General features: G+C 51.7%; 1 protein-coding gene across 3 annotated transcripts; it reads right to left on the reverse strand.

Annotated features, from left to right (window-relative positions):
• Window positions 1-1,745: 1,745 nt before the first annotated feature.
• On the reverse strand, window positions 1,746-16,146 carry Ldb1 (LIM domain binding 1). 3 transcript variants are annotated; one of them, XM_076834471.1, is made up of 11 exons: window positions 15,723-16,146; window positions 6,832-6,934; window positions 6,646-6,690; window positions 6,492-6,567; window positions 6,291-6,393; window positions 5,972-6,144; window positions 5,350-5,472; window positions 4,771-4,854; window positions 4,556-4,679; window positions 4,206-4,348; window positions 1,746-3,500 (listed from the first exon to the last, which is right to left on the reverse strand). In XM_076834471.1, exons 1-11 carry the CDS (start codon window positions 15,745-15,747, stop codon window positions 3,270-3,272), a joined length of 1,230 nt encoding a protein of 409 aa, XP_076690586.1. In that variant the 5' UTR covers window positions 15,748-16,146; the 3' UTR covers window positions 1,746-3,269. The 3 variants fall into 3 exon arrangements, with proteins under 3 accessions (XP_076690586.1, XP_076690584.1, XP_076690585.1); XM_076834469.1 differs by having other exon boundaries at window positions 4,200-4,348; window positions 15,723-15,970; XM_076834470.1 differs by lacking the exon at window positions 15,723-16,146 and having other exon boundaries at window positions 4,200-4,348; window positions 6,646-6,707; window positions 6,832-6,906.
• Between the last annotated feature and the right edge of the window lie 491 nt (window positions 16,147-16,637).

The raw sequence follows: 16,637 nt of genomic DNA on the forward strand, positions 1-16,637 counted from the left end.
GGGCAATCTACCTTTTCCCATGACTACCCCCTACAAATACACATACAGGATGTGAATCTGGAAATGCCCAGCCCAGTCACACAACTACTGCCCCAGTGGCCAATAATCCAACACATTCTGACTGCTGAGCAATACATTAAACAATGCATCCTCTTGTACTTAAAGCCTTTCCTCTGCCTTGTTCAATATCATACCCCCAGTACCTAGAATTAGGCCTGGTGTGTGTGTGTGTGTGTATGTATTATGTGTATATATATATAGAGAGAGAGACACAAAAAGGATAGATAGATAGATAGATATAGAGAACGCTTATAATACTAAGCAATTGCATAAATTTAGCATCTATATAAACACACATAGAGGCATGCCCACATATACATTCTGACATGTATACCCTCTGTTAGATGAAAGCAGGCCCTTGCCCAACTCAGTAGTCATGAACATACATTCATACTGGCACACATTCAGAACAAAAGGCCAGCTGTGCTCCCAATGACATGGACCCACTGCAGTGTTACCTGGCACTCTTAGGGTGAGTTGGTGGTAGCATCTGGCTGGTCAATGTCCTTGCCAGGCCAGGTTTAGAGGAGGATGTATGTGAAAATGCAGTTCTTTGGTACCAAAGCACTGGGGATATGAGAAGTTGGGCTGGCAGCAGGGTAGGACCAAGGTAACTGTGCAGGTTAGAGGATGGGGGATAGCCAGGCAGTCCTTTCCTCCACTGTATTCCCACCAGATGGAGAGGTGAGGTGGAGGTGCAGGTCTATCAGGATCTGCTTCAGATTCAGAGACCTTAGTGATAGAATGGTCTAAAGTCTCAGCTACCTGCCTTGGAAGAAAATGAAGGATACTGGCTAGGGGACTTAATATATGCTAATGCTTTTTTTTTTTTTTTTTCCAGTACTAGGTATCCACATTTTTATTATCTTGAGACAGGGTATACTAAGTGGCTCAGCTGGCCTAGACCTTGAAATCCTCCTACCTCAGCCTCCAGAGTAGTAGGGATTACAGGCATGTGCCACCATGCCTAGCCTTGGCAAGGCATTTAATGGTGCAGAGAGGGGACTTAGAAAGAGTAGCACTACCTGCTAGAGTCTGAAAAGGGCTCTTTCTCCTCCATATAGGTGTCATCCTCCCTCAGTGCCCACATTAAAAGTCAACAATAGCAAACAATCCTGTTCCTCTCAATCTCCTATCCAGGGACCTCAGCCTCAGGGGGCTATTTTAGATCTCAGATCTGCTGCTATGCTGGGGGTGGGTAGAGATAGAAAATAGGAAGGCACAGTTCAGGAACAATAACCACCCCAAGATCCACCAACCCAAGACCCCTTCTAGGCAAGGACCTTTTCCCCACCCCTCCCTCAACAGTCTAACCTTGGGCTCCATCCCCAGGAACCCTGCCTCAGGAAGACCACCTATCTGACAATCTCATGACAGCTAGGGGTAAGGGACAACAGTTGGGAGGGGAGGGGTGAAGTTAACTTCTAAGGAAGATGGGGCCAGGCTGGAATACCTGGGGACAAATTTTGGGGTTAGAGTAAAAGATAGGCATGACTCAGGGTAACAACTCCATAGATTGAGGGAAAATGTGTCCCATTCATAACCTTTCTCTCAAATATTCTTAGGAAAGATTGTTTTGAACTGAATCATTAATATGCATCAATAACCAACCAGGACACTCTCAAACCAAAAAGTCTGTTTATTGATCGGTACCATACATGACTCAAATGGCCCCAAAAAAAAAAAAAAAAAAAAAAAAAAAAAAAAGGCATTACAGTTGGGGTGGGACATCCACCTTCCTCACCCCTTCCCTCAGCTCCTGACACAGTACCCTCCCCAAAGTGGCAGTTGGAGTGAAGGAAACAGGGCACAGGAACTCCATAATCCAGAGGGAAGAGTGAGGAGAGAGGTGGCGCTGAAACTTCCTGGGACTGGCCACAGGAAAAGGCAGCAAAACCAGGATCTGGGCGGGACCCTTGCCCTAATCCTCCATAGGTCCAAGTGTGAATAGGAGCCGAGGATCCTGGCTGCTCCCTCCTCCCTTCTATGAGGAAGGGGAGGTGTTGGGAGATGACCCTCTACCTCAGCTTGGAGAAGGAGGTCTTTCTCCTTGGTGGGCTTAGAGCTGGGATATATCCTTAATGGCTCCTTCCCCTCTGAGGGGAGGCTAGGATGAGATATGCAGTTTGAGGGATCAGGGGAAGACAAGAGGGTTCTGGTAAAGAGTGGATAAGCCCCTCTCCCATCCCATGCCTGCCCAACGGAGACAAAACAAAAAAATACAGTGACAAACAAGGCTGCTCCCTTCCCTCCATATTCCCTGAGGAAGGGAGCCTCCCCTCCCCTCATCCAAATCAGCTGCTCTAGTGGAGGACTGGTAAAAATACACACCATGGATGGGGTGGGGAAGGACAGAGGGAGTCACAAGCACTGGAGGGCAGGCTAGAGTCCTGGAGGATGGGGAGACAGAGACAACAGCATGGGGTTGTCAAAAGATGTGGCCATCTATGCCCCACCCCCACCCATGGCATGCCTTCCCCAACTCCAGTCACCCCAGAGGAAAAGGGAAGAGAGATGGCAAAGTGTCTCCTTGGTCTGAAGCTCTTGAACTATATAAAATGGTATGCATACCTCCACCCATACTCTTACCTCCACCTAGGCCCTAGGCTCGCCCATCTACCAGGAGGAGGGAGGTAGCTAGACTTTAATAAGGGGAAGAGGGGGAACATGAGTGATTTTTTTTTTAAACTTACATTTTTAATAATATTATTCTTTAAAAAACTTGTTGGAGCTGGGATAAGTGGCAGAAAGGAACAAGGAGCCCAGAGCTTCACCCCTCTAATACCAGCCACCTAGGGGCAGGGGCATTCAACCAAGCCCCATGACCTTAACCCCTAAGGGTTGTGGGTATGGACAGCCCCAGTCTTGAAGGAGATAAGCCAGGACAATGGGGAACCCAGAACTTGGGGTAAAGATGGAGGCAAATGCCCTGGGGGGATGGTCAAGACATTTCTCAGAGGTCCAGGGTCCACGTAGGCATCCACATGAGTAACCCCTTCCCCCAAAAGGCTCTGCAGGGGCCAGGCCCAGCCCAGGGCCACTGGGGGGCACATCTTGGCACCTGCCCCCAGCGAGTCCAGTTCCTCCCTGAAGTGGGTGGATGGAGGCTGCCCATTTTAGATGCTTAGTCTCTTCTTCTGTCTTCTGCTCCCTGGGGCTACGAGGGGTGGGGCAGGCAGGCAGAGCACTGGGTGACCGTGGCAGGGCCTTTATTGGGAGGCCTGTGACGTGGGGTTCTCCGATTTGCTTTCTTGGCTGGACGGAGGCTTGCTGTTCCAAGGGCTGTTGGCGCCCAGTGCAGGGGAGTTGTTAAAGCTGTCCTCGTCGTCAATGCCGTTGGCCGCGTCAAACTGGGTGTTCTCCAGCCGGGTGATGAGCCTCTCGTCCTCGTCCCCGAACTCCCCGCCCATCAGGGTGGGCTCCCCCACCACCATCACATCCTGAGAGTGGCGGAGGTCCCCAAACATAATCGGGGCAGGGGCTCGCCCGGCCCAGGGCAGCATATACCCCCAGAACCCCCATGCCCACCCTGGAAGTTCAACACACCCCACCCCCTCCTCAAACCCAAGTTTAAAAACCCAACTTCTCTGACACCCTCAGCTCCTGGAATCCTTCCCACCAGAGCATCAAAGCCTTTAGCCCATATTCATCAGATTCCAGCAGAAACATTGATCCCCTGGCTTCCTAATTCATCTCCCCCAGAATTTAAGGGACTCCTAAACTTCTGTTCACATGTAAGAGGAAGCAGATCAAAAACATGAGGGAGGGAAATGTGTGTGTGTACATGTGCATGTGTGTGTATTTTAGATCTGCAAACATTCAAGTCTGTGTGTCCCTCTATCAGTGTGAGTATATATTTCTGATAGTGTGTGTCCCAAGCTGTCTGCCCTGAATGTCCATGTTTTCAAGGCTATCCCCATTCCTGTATGTTCCATGTGCTTGTGGTTGACTCTGTGTGATCACCACCATGCATGTGCCTGCAAGGATTCTCTCATCAGTGAAAGGAGTCAGTTCATGCTGGCAAAATATATGGTAAAAATATATTTGCTTCTATGCCTACTATTGAGCTCAAGCTTGGACAGGGGTCAAGGGTGAGTGGTGGGGCAGCCCAGAAGAGAGAAGAAAGCCGAGATGCTTACAGGTACCTGGCTGGAGAGGGCGAAGGTGCTGGCTGGGCTCTTCTTCTTACTGTTGCTGTTGTTAGTGTTGCCACCCCCTGAACTCATAGTGCTGCCCCCTGACATCTTCCGTTTCCGCCGTTTGCTGGGCTGTTGCCGTGCAGGCTCCGCTGTATCAGGGAAAGAAGACTCAGGTGGGAGAGGGCTCTGGGGGCCCCTGTCCTCCATTGTGGCTACTCAAGAGACTGAGCCAATACTGTCCCCAATCTTGCAAACCCAAGAGCAAGGAAGGGCCAGAGGGAACTTCATAAGGAGATAAAGATACAGTCTTGGGGACTTGTGTTAGGTCATGATAAGAGCAGGTACAAGCCACTCACCGGGGGGTGCTACCATGCGCTGCCACTTCTGGAAAAGGCAGGTCTTGAGGCAGTCTCGGGGGCTGAGGCTGTAGGTCTTGTGGCGGGACATGAGCTCCTGCATGGGCTCAAGTATCACACAGAGCTGGGGGTAGACCAGAAGGTAGCTGTCAGGCGAAAAGACATGGAACCTAGATCAAATGGATGGGGCAGAAACAGAGTGATCAGAGACTCACTCGGAGGTAGTTGAGAGTGGAATTGGATAATCCACACCGGGTGATATTTTTAGAGAGCTGATCCAACATCTGGGGGTCCTGGGCCTAGAGGAGAGAAAGACAAGAATACTGGTTTTGGGGATGCATCTGCACACTGGCCCTATCATCTGAGCATTGATAATACTCCTGAGAGAAAAGAGGGGCTAGCATTACACCAGTTTTTTTTTTTTTTAATTCCTTTATTTTACTTACTTATTTTTATGTAGTACTGAGGATTGAACCCAGAGCCTCACACATGCTAGGTGAGCATTCTACCACTGAGCCACAACCCCAGCCCCTAAACCCATTTTTTTAAAAATATTCATTTAATAGTTGGACACAATACCTCTATTTCACTCATTTATTTTTTTTAAGTGGTGCTGAGGATGGAACCCAGGATCCCGTGCGTGTGAGATGAGTGCTCTACCGCTGAGCCACAACCCCAGCCCTAAACCCATTTTTTAAGGTACCTCTAAGGCCACAGCTAGGACATGGCAGACCCTGTTCCACCCTTCCTGCTGCCTGCTTTCCCCCTTGCATCTTGTCCTGCCCACAACTCACATGCATGGCAAGGATGCTCCGGGGGATGAGCTCTCGGTGCTGCCGAATGCTGAAGTGCCACGTCTTTATCCGCATCATGTCATCAAACATGAATTCCAGGTACAATCGGCCCTCCACACATACCTGGGGACAGGCTTGTCACAACCTTGTCCCATCCCCATATACAAGAAAATGTGCCTGTTACAGTTCTCCTGTTTGTTCACAACTATATATACATATACACATTTATGTTACTTGCATAAATCTGGGTGTATAACTGTCACAGCAACCCCCTATCCCATATACATATCACATCTGGCCTACACACACACACACACACACACACACACACACAGTAAGAAAGTATAAGAGATCCTTGTCCTTTCCCCATACAACAGTAATACACCTATCAGCTACAAGCTTTATGAGGGCAGGTTCTTGTTCACTGTTTAACTTTGGGACCCCCAAAAATATCCTATACAAAGCTGATAAATGTTTGCTGAATGCTGCAGCATGCCCGCTTTCCCTTCTCATTTTTGCCATTTCCATTATGCCTACCTGGTGAACAGCTGTGAGTACATGTTGGAAGAAAGGAAATCAAACCCAAAGACCCCAGTGTTCCACATCCTACTGGGTTGCTAACCTGGGTAAACATGGGTTTGCCGTGCTGGGTCACCATGCTGCCCTGGTCACAGTCGAGGGACACAAAGTTGCTGTGGAATGCCTCCTTGGGATGCTTAAGCACATAATACAGCTCTGTAGCACCCCCCTCAAAAATGCTGCGGAAGTAGCGTGGGATCAAGGTCCGGCCAATGGCTGTAGAGATGGGACAAACTTCAGGACTGAGGGACTTCAAAAAAGATCAGGCAGATCTTCCCCTGCCAAGACAGACCCCTTGGCATTTCCAGGCTTAGAATACACAGGAGATAAACACTCACAGCAAGAACCCCAAGGCCACTCACTGTATCTCTTTGGTCCATCCTCCAGGCAGAAAGTGATGGTCAACATGGCATCATCCTCAAAGAACTCAGTCGTGAAAGCATCCCACCAGAGATTGTCGCACTCCTAGGGAGCACAGGGAAGGGTGTGTGTATAAGTGTCATAAGATATTCTAGGGGTGCCCATGGACCTTCTACTCTCAGTTTCTTTTCCCTTTGTCATACCTCTGTCCAGTTTTGAAGCCGTTTGTTAAGCTCAAATATTCTGTAGTCAGTTTGGTTACCATATGGTGTGTGCCTCCTGGGGAAGTGAAGGGAAGTCAGTAGGAGCAGAGTCATACTATCCCCCACTTCTCCCATCCTGGTAAAATCTACTTACCCAATCCCAGGTTCCAGGTATGTAGGTGGGTACATGGGAGTTGGGCTGTGTAAGGGAAGAGGCTATGAGAATGGGGGTGGAAGACAGGAATTACTGAGGCGGGGTGGGGGGGGGGGAGTCCACTCCCTCCCCTTTATAGGCAGGCTCCCATCTAAAGAAAGGTTAGGAAATTGGCAAGGGACTCACCCCACATCCCGATCCAGCATGGTGCCGGGATGAAAGGGAGGGAAGGCGTTGCCGTTCGGGGGCTCCTTCGGTGAGTACAGCTTGAATGACTTTGAGGAACAACCTAAGAAAGAGAAAGGAAGAACCCCTTGAACCACTCCTGGGAGATGTCCTGGAAGCCTGCTGGATCATGTGGAAAGGGACCATCTTTTGGAGCCCTCTGCCCAGGTTACTGTGAATGGTGAACTGGTGTAAGGACTACTCTAGGGAGCACCTATCATTTTAATATGGCTCCAGCCTTGTTTAATTAAGAAGCTGGGAGGCTGGGGTACAGCTCACTGATAGAGTGTTTGCCTAGCAAACACTGGGTTCGGCCTGGCACCATGGCAGATGCCTGTATTCCTAGTAATTTAGGAGGCTGAGGCAGGAGAATCCCAAGTTTGAGGTCAGCCTCAGCAACCTAGCAGGCCCTTTCTCAAAATAAAAAATAAGAAAAAGGCCTGGAGATGTCAGCTAGTGATAAAGCATCTCTGGATTCAATCTCAGTACAAAAAAAGAAAAGGAAAAACAAAACAAAACAAAAAACCCTAAAATAAAGAGACCAGGATTATTCAGCCTAATCCCAGCCCATATTCAATCTGCATCATTTTTTTCATTTGGCTGAGCCCTGAATAGCAGAAGAGAAACTGAAGCTGGGAAGAAATGTTAATATCAGAATAAGTAAATATCTAAATATTAAATCCCAGCTATTCAGAAGGCTGAGGCAGAAGGATCTCAAATTTGAGGCCAGCCCATGCAACTTAGCAAGATTGTGTATCAAAATAAAAAAATAAAAAAGGTTAGGGATGTAGCTCAGTAGTAAAGTATCCCTGAGTTCAATTCTCCAGTGTTGGAAAAGAAAGAAAGAAAGAAACACTAGAATTTAATTTTGATAACTCCCTTTTTATCTACATAGTTTCATTCAATCATCACAACAACCTAGCAAGGTAGTAGAGTTAACAGTAAAATTCCAATTCTACAGCTGAAGCAACTGAAGGCTCAAAGGTACTTGCCAAGATCATGAGGATAATATAATAATAAGCTAAGACCTGAGCCCAGATATTCTGATTTCCATATCCTATGCTATTTCTATGATCTGATCCCTTTATTGCCCTCTAGAGAGAGACCAAGGCTTGGGGGGAGAAGGAACTTTTGGTAACTCTCTGCCCCTCCTCCATCCCCAGGATCCCAGGAGGGTAGGGGATAGAAAGATAAAGGGGGGGTTGCCTGTTGAGTGTTACCCACCAGATAACCAGTTGGACCTTCTGCCTTCCCCATCAGCTACTCCTTATCAGCCCAGCCCCCACACCCACCATGGGTAGAGTATTGTCTCCCAAGGAGACACCCAAAGCCTCAACCCCTTCTCTCTTGAGACTTGTAGTGGGGGAGGGAAGCAGATGAGCCTCCACACTACTTAGGAATGGAACACAGGAGGCCTGGTAAGGAGCGTGGGTTCCAGAAGGCTCAGTCTAGGAGGCAAATGGTAACTTAAAAAAAAAAAAAAAAGGTCTCTCATATATCTGGGCATGTACACATGGTAGCCACTCTTCCACCTCATCTAGCAGCATAAATAGTTGCTGGCATACTATTTCCTGACTGTAAGTGTTAAATTCGTAGTTGGGTAGGTAACCAGGTAACCATACAACTCTACTCTTCCCCCGCCTCACCAAATGTGAAACTGAAGCATAGCCTCAAAGGTTCTAGCCTTGGTCATGTTAACTTTCTTAGGTCCCCAAAACTTGATGACATTTGGAAAGTTAGCTGTATTGTCTGCCCCCTCCTCGATTTAAATACAATGTTCCTTGGGGGGGTGGGGGGAGAGACAAAGGAAGACCCTGTGCCAACATGTGTCATTTAATTCTCTCCCCAAGGGCCCCTTCTCATAATGTGGGCAAAAGAAGAGTCCCACAGGGGCCCAGAATGCACAGTCCCCTGAAGGTGCCAAGAGTCAGAGCCTGTGTGTGCTTTCACACATGTGTGCCTCCATCCTGCCTAGCAGGCTTCCACCCTCAACTCGTCCCAACATGCCCACCAAGGCTGGAACCCAGCAGTCCCAGGTAGGATCAGGGTGCCCACAACAGGCCCTCACCCCATGCGAGCTCTCATGGGCCACATCCACATGATACAAACAGCACACACTGCCTCTGCATGCCAGTGTTGTACTAAGCCTGTGTTTCAGCCCCCAAGACTCTCAACTCTTACAGACAGGTAAACTAAGACAATACAGGAAGCCCAGGCTCATGAAATCCACCAGATATCAAGGCCCAAGAGTCTAGATTCTCAGGACTGGCCCCCATCTCCTAATTAGGCCATCCTTTCCCCAAAAGCAGAACTACCCTTGCCCCTTTAGTTTCAGTGCCACTTTTTTGAAATGCACCAGTTCAAGAACCTGCAGAGAAGGGTAGCAGAACACCTGGGTTCCACTCCAATTTCAAAAAAAGTCTCAGAGCCTTAGTTTCTCTCTCTAGAGAAAGAATAGGCATTTCCTGAATTGGTAATAGTTCTGAGGAGCTGAAGCTCATTGCTCTGGAGCCTCTATTTACACCTCCAGTGAATGGACACAAACAAATTCAGCATTTCTCCAGAGCCACAGCAACTCCCAGTAGACCCAACACAAGGGGATGGGAGTGAGAGAAGGGGAGGGACCGTCGCCCAGACCATCTGTCCCTGTTGCTGCCTGTCCCCAGCAGCAGGAGTAGAGGGAGGAAAGGTGGGGGTGAAGGGAATGTGTCATCCTGCTCTGAACTAGGATACCCCATTCCCAACAAACTGGGAGCCTTCAGGAAGGAGAAGGGAATAAGAGTCCAGAACTAGCAAAGTTTTCTCAGAATGGAAGCTGCATCCTGGGGCTGTGGAGGGTACCTCCAGCAGGGCATTCCCATGGTAACCAGTATGACCCCGGAGCAGGCCCCTTCCTTTTGGGGGCTGATCGCAGGTCAGCAGGCCAGCAGTCCCGGGCTCTCTGATCTGGGGCACCTCTCCCCAGGCCTGGGCCAGAGAGAGGGCCTTGCGCCCACCCCCAACAAGCTTGCAGGGTGCCCAGACTTACCTGGGAGAACTGAGGGGGCCAGGAGAGGTGCGGGGAGGGTCTGGAAGCCCAGAGGGTCCCAGGCGGGGGTGAGGACTGAGGTGGGACCAACTTCAGCCGCTCATGTCCCGAGTGGGACAGGCGGGCCTGGCTGGGAGCTCCACTCCACCGGCCGCACAAAGACTCGCACGCACAGCCTCCACCAGCCCCGTGGCGGCCACAGCCCCGGGGGAAAGTTACAATGGCCACTGGGCCAGGGGACGGGGGCCAGGGGGCTGGCCTGGGGGGCGGGGGGCAGCAGGGAGTCCGGAGCCTTCTTTGTTTGCAAGGTTTCCCTCAACAATGGCTGCTCCGCTCTTTCCTCTCTACTCCTCCTCCTCCTCCTCCTCCTCCTCGGCTCTCTCCGCCGCCGCCTCTCGCTGCCTCTGCCTCCAAGCAGCCCGCCCGCCCTCCCCAGGCCACCCAACCCCTCTGCTGGGGGAAGCAGGAGAGGCAGAGCCCAGCACTCACACTCACTCACACTCGCACTCGCACTCGCACACTCAGACACACGCAGCGCCCGCCGGCTCCTTCCTTTCTCCCTTTCTCTCCCTCCTCCTCCCTCTCCTCCCCGCTCGCTCTCTGAGCCTCTCTCCGAATGAGGCCCCAGGGCGGGCGGAGGGTGGAGCTGCCCCGCCGGCCCCGCCCCCTCCCTGCGAGCGAGGAGGAAGAGCGAGGAAAGAGGGAGGAGGGACTGCTGAGAAAAACAAAAGAGAGTCGGAGATCCGAGACTGGGGACCGAACCGACCGGCCTAGGAGAGACCTGGATGGCGAGGAGACCTGTAGGGCCACCCCACCAGCCCCAAGCGTGGTTCTCAGGAGTGGGCAGGGGTGCCAAGGCTTCAGACAGAGATGGAGGAGGATGCTGGCCTCTCTACAGACTTTCAGTATTTTCAACCCGCCTGCCAAACCTCCCCCAAATCTCTCTTGCTCACCCCTGTGATCTCTCAGGTTGAAGACTAGCCTGGGCTTCCACCCTGGGCTCCTCGGATGAAATCCCAGAGCAGCTGGGGGGGAGGCCCCCGGGGTTATTTTTGACAGAGACACATTCTGACTTCAGACTATACACACTGATTGAAGGAGGGGGCGTGGGGGGGGGGCACTCTAGGCTTCCCTGCTGTCAACCCAGATAGGTTCCAACCACTGGCTTAGATCCCTTAACAGGAATCATCCTTCCCCACCACCACCCTTGAAACCACATGGGTGTTAGTAAAAGATATTGTCAGGAGCTAGGGAAGGCAAACTTGCTCATTCCAGTGCCTCCAGAAGGGGCTGCTAACTCCTCCCCACCATCCCAGATCTAAAAAGGTATGTGATTAATGGAGGTGGAGTCTGTTCTCTAGTCCCACAGGAAGTATCCCAAGGAAGGAGTCACTTCTGAAACTTGGATAGCCATTTAGGCCCTATTACCTAGACAGATAGGAAAAAGTCAATCTTTCTCTCTCCCTCCCCCCACAGAGAGAGGGAGCTCCTACTTTCATTCTTTGCAATTTGAATGTTTTCTCTACTTCCCACCTCTCCCAACTATATTCACACATAATCCCAAGGACTAGATTTCTTACAACACACTGGTTGACTGCAGTAATATTGTACCTGGCTCTGTGAACATCCTCCACATATAAATAACATCTCCCACTTTCACATAAATCAGTACCTAATACACACTTTAACCTGTCATACACCTTAAATCCTAAATATACCAAAACCCTGGACACAGACATGCAGATTCATATATAGTCTGACCCCAATATACACACCAACACTGGGTTATACCCCTTAAGCCTGTGACTATCACACACAGAGCAGCTGGCAGGGGTGGGGGTGGGGGACTTCAGGGTTGTTTGTTGTTGTTTGAACTCACAATTCTACTGCCTCAGCCTTCCAAGTGGCTGGGATCACAGGTGTGCAACACTGCAACCAGCCAGGGGGATATTTTTAATGAATGTTTGTTATTCAGGGACTACCCATAAATGGGTTCCCTGAAATCTGCACGCCATTCCCCAATGCGGCCTGGCCATGATACATCCTAGCTTTCACAAACATTGAAATCTGTAACATTTAACCAGACCTTGTGACATATAGCCTACCACCTTGACTTAAGACATCCCTACTGACTTCCAATCTAATTCTAAAATAGCCACATTCCTCCCTTACTGACAGGACAATTCCTGTAATTTGTTTCCTGCCTTATTTATTTGTTTATTTATTTGGTACTGGAGATTGAACCCAGGGTCTTTTAACCACTGAGCTACATCCACAGCCCTTTTTATTTTGAGACAGGGTCTCAATAAGTCGATGAGGCTGGCTTTGAACTTGGGATCCTTCAGCTTTATCCTCCTGAGTCGCTGGAATTGTAGGTGTGTGCCAATGTTTCCTACCTTTAAACTTTCCAAAATGCTCTGACAGGCAGTATCTAAAGTAATCCTTACAGCACACACGAACACACTGTCAAAATCCTAACTTGAATAGACCACAGTGAGACAGGAGGACCTGATGTTGGAATCCTGGACTTCTAACCCCACTTGATACAAGTTGAGTCTTGGGGCATTGTAGCCATTTCTATTCCCTTCCCCCTCCAGGCTTCAAATGACTGTCCACATGGGGAGGGAGAAGGGGTCAGTGCTCTAGCTTCTGCCCTCAGTCCATAGCTCAGAACTGGCACCCAGAATGTCTCCTCAGAGAGAAGCCACATGAGCCTGCCCTCTCACTGTGGGGAAGGGCCCCTAAATGCTAAGACACTTCAAGACTCTGGCATATCATTCAAAACAGGTTCTCTCCCAGTTCCCCTTCTCCAGCAAGTCTGCTCCTGCTCTGACACCGCCCCTCATCCCCACCCTCACACACAGGGCAAAAGAGGTCCAGCTAAAGGGATCAAATCTGAGTTAAAACCACCTAAAATTGGTAGTGGTGGGAGCAGCAAAGAATGACAAAGGTGATGAAGGAGAGAAGCTGGAGAGTACTCCTACTGGAGGGGGACTCAAAGGACAGTAGCCAGGCCCCAGCCCACAGAATGAGGGGTACCAGCACTGCCCCCTGCCCAGGCCCCTGACCCAGGCCTCCAGTGTGCCTGCCCCCCTTCCTTTGTCTGTGCCCGGCCTCCCGTTGGCCTGGCGCTCTGCCATCCTCCTCTCCTGGCTTCCAGCCGCCACCACTGCTGCCTCCTCCCCTCCCCCTACTCCTCCCAGCCTTAACCCTTCTGAGCCACATGCTGCCCCAGACAGGCCTGGCTCCCTAGCATCCTGCCCAGGGAGAAGCCCTGCTAAAGGGCATCTCCCTACTTCTGGTAATTTCAGCCCCAGAAGCTGTTCTCTACCCCAACAGTACTATGGGAACTGGGGGTGTGTATATGTGTGTATCTTGTGGTGTTTCCGCATGTGCATGTGTGTGGGTCTGCGTGCTCTGGTTTCCTTCAGTCACATGTGTGGGGCATGTGCTGTCTCTGCTGGGCTGGGGGAGGAGGAGGAGCCGGGAGACAGCAGAGCACAAAGGAGAGACTCAGACAGGCAAGGAGACAGGCAGCAGGAGGCCTACCAGGGCGCCTGGGCCCTCACCCCAGGGCTGTTCAAAGTGGTGGTGGGGGTCTTTGGGCCTGAACTGCCTCCTGCTGCCAGGATGCTCTTATGTTTAAACATGTGCTCTCCAATCCACCCATGCAAGCTTGGTTCCCTCTCTTACTCAAATTCCTACCATTCTCCACCTCCAGGCCTACCCTCAAGCCCCTCCCCATGTGGTTCTCCTTGAAGTCTAACCTCCATCCACAATCTATTTCACAAACAGGAAGATGACTCCCTACTGTCAGCCATGTTTTTGCCCCACTCCATCAGCCAGGCCATCAGACACACAAAAGGAACTTGCCTCTTGGGGTACTAACTGAAGTTGCCTCCCCCTTTATACGCCCCCACACACACACACCAGGCATGGGCCTTTTCCTGTCCCCATGCTACTCACAGAGACTGAGGGGGAAACTTTCTCCTCCTTCCACTGGACCCCAGCCACCCTTCCCCAACTTTAGGCCAAGCTCCCATCCACCTTCAGTTTGACAACCCCACCACACACATTTCCTACCTCACTACTTGTAGTAACTAAGAATCAAAATTTAAGACTCAACCCTTGGGGCTGGGTATGTGGCTCAAGCGGTAGTGCGCTCGCCTGGCATGCGTGCGGCCCAGGTTCGATCCTCAGCACCACATACAGACAAAGATGTTGTGTCCGCCAAATACTAAAAAAATAAATATTAAAATTCTCTCTCTCTCCCTTCTTTCTCACTCTCACTCTTTCTTTAAAAAAAAAAAAAAAAAAAAGACTCAACCCTTTAGCTCATTTGTTCAGAGCCTTAGTTTCTGCTCTGCTTTTGTGTGTTGATGAAGAGTCACAACCCTGGGGTAGGCTTGGAGCATGGATAGATCTGAACTGGGATGCCCAGTACAGGGAAAAAACACAAACACTAACATGCGCACCAAGCTGGTAGGAGCAAGGATGATGGCGCCAGGCAGGATTCCAGCTTGGCAAGGTCTTCCCTTTCCTCCTCTCCCCCACCTTCTGCAGGAGCCAAGGGTTCCCATAATCAGATATTCCAGGATCCTCAGGCTCTCCTAGTTCTTCCTCTGGGTCCCAAGACCCTTAAATGTCAACCTCAGCAGGCACTTTAGGTGTGTGCCCAACTCAGCTTGGCCTGGGTCACAATGATTTTCAAGGAAGTTTCAACACTGGCAGCTCTCCTTGGGGGGAGTGTGCATTTGTGCTTGGAGCGGGGGCAGTCATCAAGTTGTAGAGTGTGGATCTCCCAGAGAACAGGGCAAAGGGTCCAAACCACGATAGATTCAGAGGCACTGACTTCCAGGAAAAAGCTGATTCCTTGAGACATGAGGGCCAATTTGAAGACCCACAGTCCTGGGGATGGAGAAAATGTTCTGAGGCCCTGCATAGACTACTTTTCCAGTCACATGGCTCTTCTTTTTCCTCCTGGCAGTTGAGGTTGAGCCTACCCCCACACCCCTAGGAAGACACAGGCTGTCCCTGGCAAGAGCTGACATGTGTTTTGGGGAGGTAATGATCTGAGCTGAGCCTTGGTCCTCTAACAAGTTCTCACTTTGGGGGTTAAGAATTACTACCTCAAACTCAATTCTATGCAAATCACTCTATTTTCCTAGCTTTCCTGGGTCTGCCACATTCTCTCTTCCACTAAGGCAAAGATGCCAGACCCAAGGGCCTAATTATCTGGCACCCACTAGGAGTACCTCCTGTCCCTCAGGAGAGCCAACCTTCCCTGGCAACAGGCAGGAAAAGTTGGAGGGGGGCAAGACAGGCCCCAATCAATCCCTCCCCTCAAACAGTGTCCTCAAAAATGGCTTGAGGGGTGGGTGTCACAGGATATGTAAAAGGAAATAGGCAGCAAAGTGGGGGGGGGCAACCCAAAACAGCCAATCACAACTCTTTAATGACCTAAGGGGGGGGGGTCAAAAGTCCAGAGTCACTTCTGATTGGCTAACACCCTGGAATTCTGGGAATTTCAGTCCCCCCCCCAGCCCTTCCCCAATTAGCTACCTCCCCCCCCCAAAAAAAAAACCCAAACCCCAAAACCATATACACAAGCTATCCCCAGCGCCCCCTCCCCATACCTCTGGGCTGCTGCGCATTTACACAGTTGAAAAAGCCTTTCTCGGCCTAAGGCCCCGCTTACCCCTCAACAGTTCCAGACACCCCCATGCCTTCGATGCCCTCCACGCAAGTCTCCCCAAACAAGGGGTAAGGGGCTCATAGGGAAGGTTAGGAAGGGAGGGGCCAGGCAGCCGCGCAACCCACTCACCAGGACAGGCACAGCCCACTGACATCTTCACATCGCCCGCCGCTGGGGGCCCAGCCGAGTCACGGTGCCCGCCCCTCGCAGGGACAGGCCGGGCATGAGCCGCTGCCGCCGCCCGCGACCCCCGCTGCCCTCGCAGCCGGCCCGGCCTGGCCTCGGCCCGGCCTCGACCCGGTACGGGCGGCCCCTGGCTGCAGCGAGGGGCCTGTCAGGCGCCGAGCGGACAGGAAGGAAGCCAGGCAGGAAGGCGAGCTGCCTCTCCGTGTGTGCGCGCGGGTGTGCGTCCCCGGAGTGTGTGTCCGTGTGTGCGCGTGTGCGTGTGCGTGTCTGTGCGCTCCCGCCGCCGCCGCCGCCGTTCGCCCCCCTCGCCCTCGCGCTCGCGCTCGCGCTCTGCCTCTCGCAGGCGCCGGCTCTCCAGCCCCAGCCGGGCTGGGCCGGGCTTTATTAATATGCTAATTGTCCTGCTAGTGGGAGGGGAGAGCCGTGTCAAAGTGACCCAGGCGAGCGCGCAGCGAGCTACGACGTGCGTGCGCCGCGCGGCGGGCGGGCTGCTAAGGCCCGGGAGCGTTCAAGGGAACGGCATGCATGTGACGCAGCTTTTAAAAAAGGGAGACGGAAGCAGAGACCCCAGGAAGAGAGGGCGAAGGGGAGCAGTGGGAGGCGAAGGGGAGCAGTGGGAGGCGAAGGGGAGCAGTGGGAGGCGAAGCCTCGCACTTGGGGTCGGTCCTCCGGGTTCCGCCGGGTTGGGAGCGGAGCTGAGCTGGAGCGGGAACGGGAACGAGAGTCTGGACTGTGGGAGGCGGAGCCAGGGTGGGCTGTGAGGTGTAGCTTTCTTTCCACTCGGGGCCGCGCTCCACGAGAGGAAAAGGACTGCTGACCCCAACCGGCGCGAGACCCCTTGTTGCGCGCTCACCCCAA

Source organism: Callospermophilus lateralis, chromosome 15, assembly GCF_048772815.1.
Source record: "Callospermophilus lateralis isolate mCalLat2 chromosome 15, mCalLat2.hap1, whole genome shotgun sequence".
In the NCBI taxonomy this organism is placed as follows: Eukaryota; Metazoa; Chordata; class Mammalia; order Rodentia; family Sciuridae; genus Callospermophilus; species Callospermophilus lateralis.

Bases quoted from the DNA above. Each gene is read 5' to 3' on its own strand.
- Ldb1 (XM_076834469.1), bottom strand. From the start codon at position 15,747: ATGTCAGTGGGCTGTGCCTGTCCTG. The intron at 6,935-15,722 runs GTGAGTGGGTTG...TCTCTTTCTTAG, and splicing joins AGTGGGCTGTGCCTGTCCTG to GTTGTTCCTCAAAGTCATTC. The intron at 4,349-4,555 runs GTGAGTGGCTTG...TCCCTGATACAG, and splicing joins GCGCATGGTAGCACCCCCCG to CGGAGCCTGCACGGCAACAG.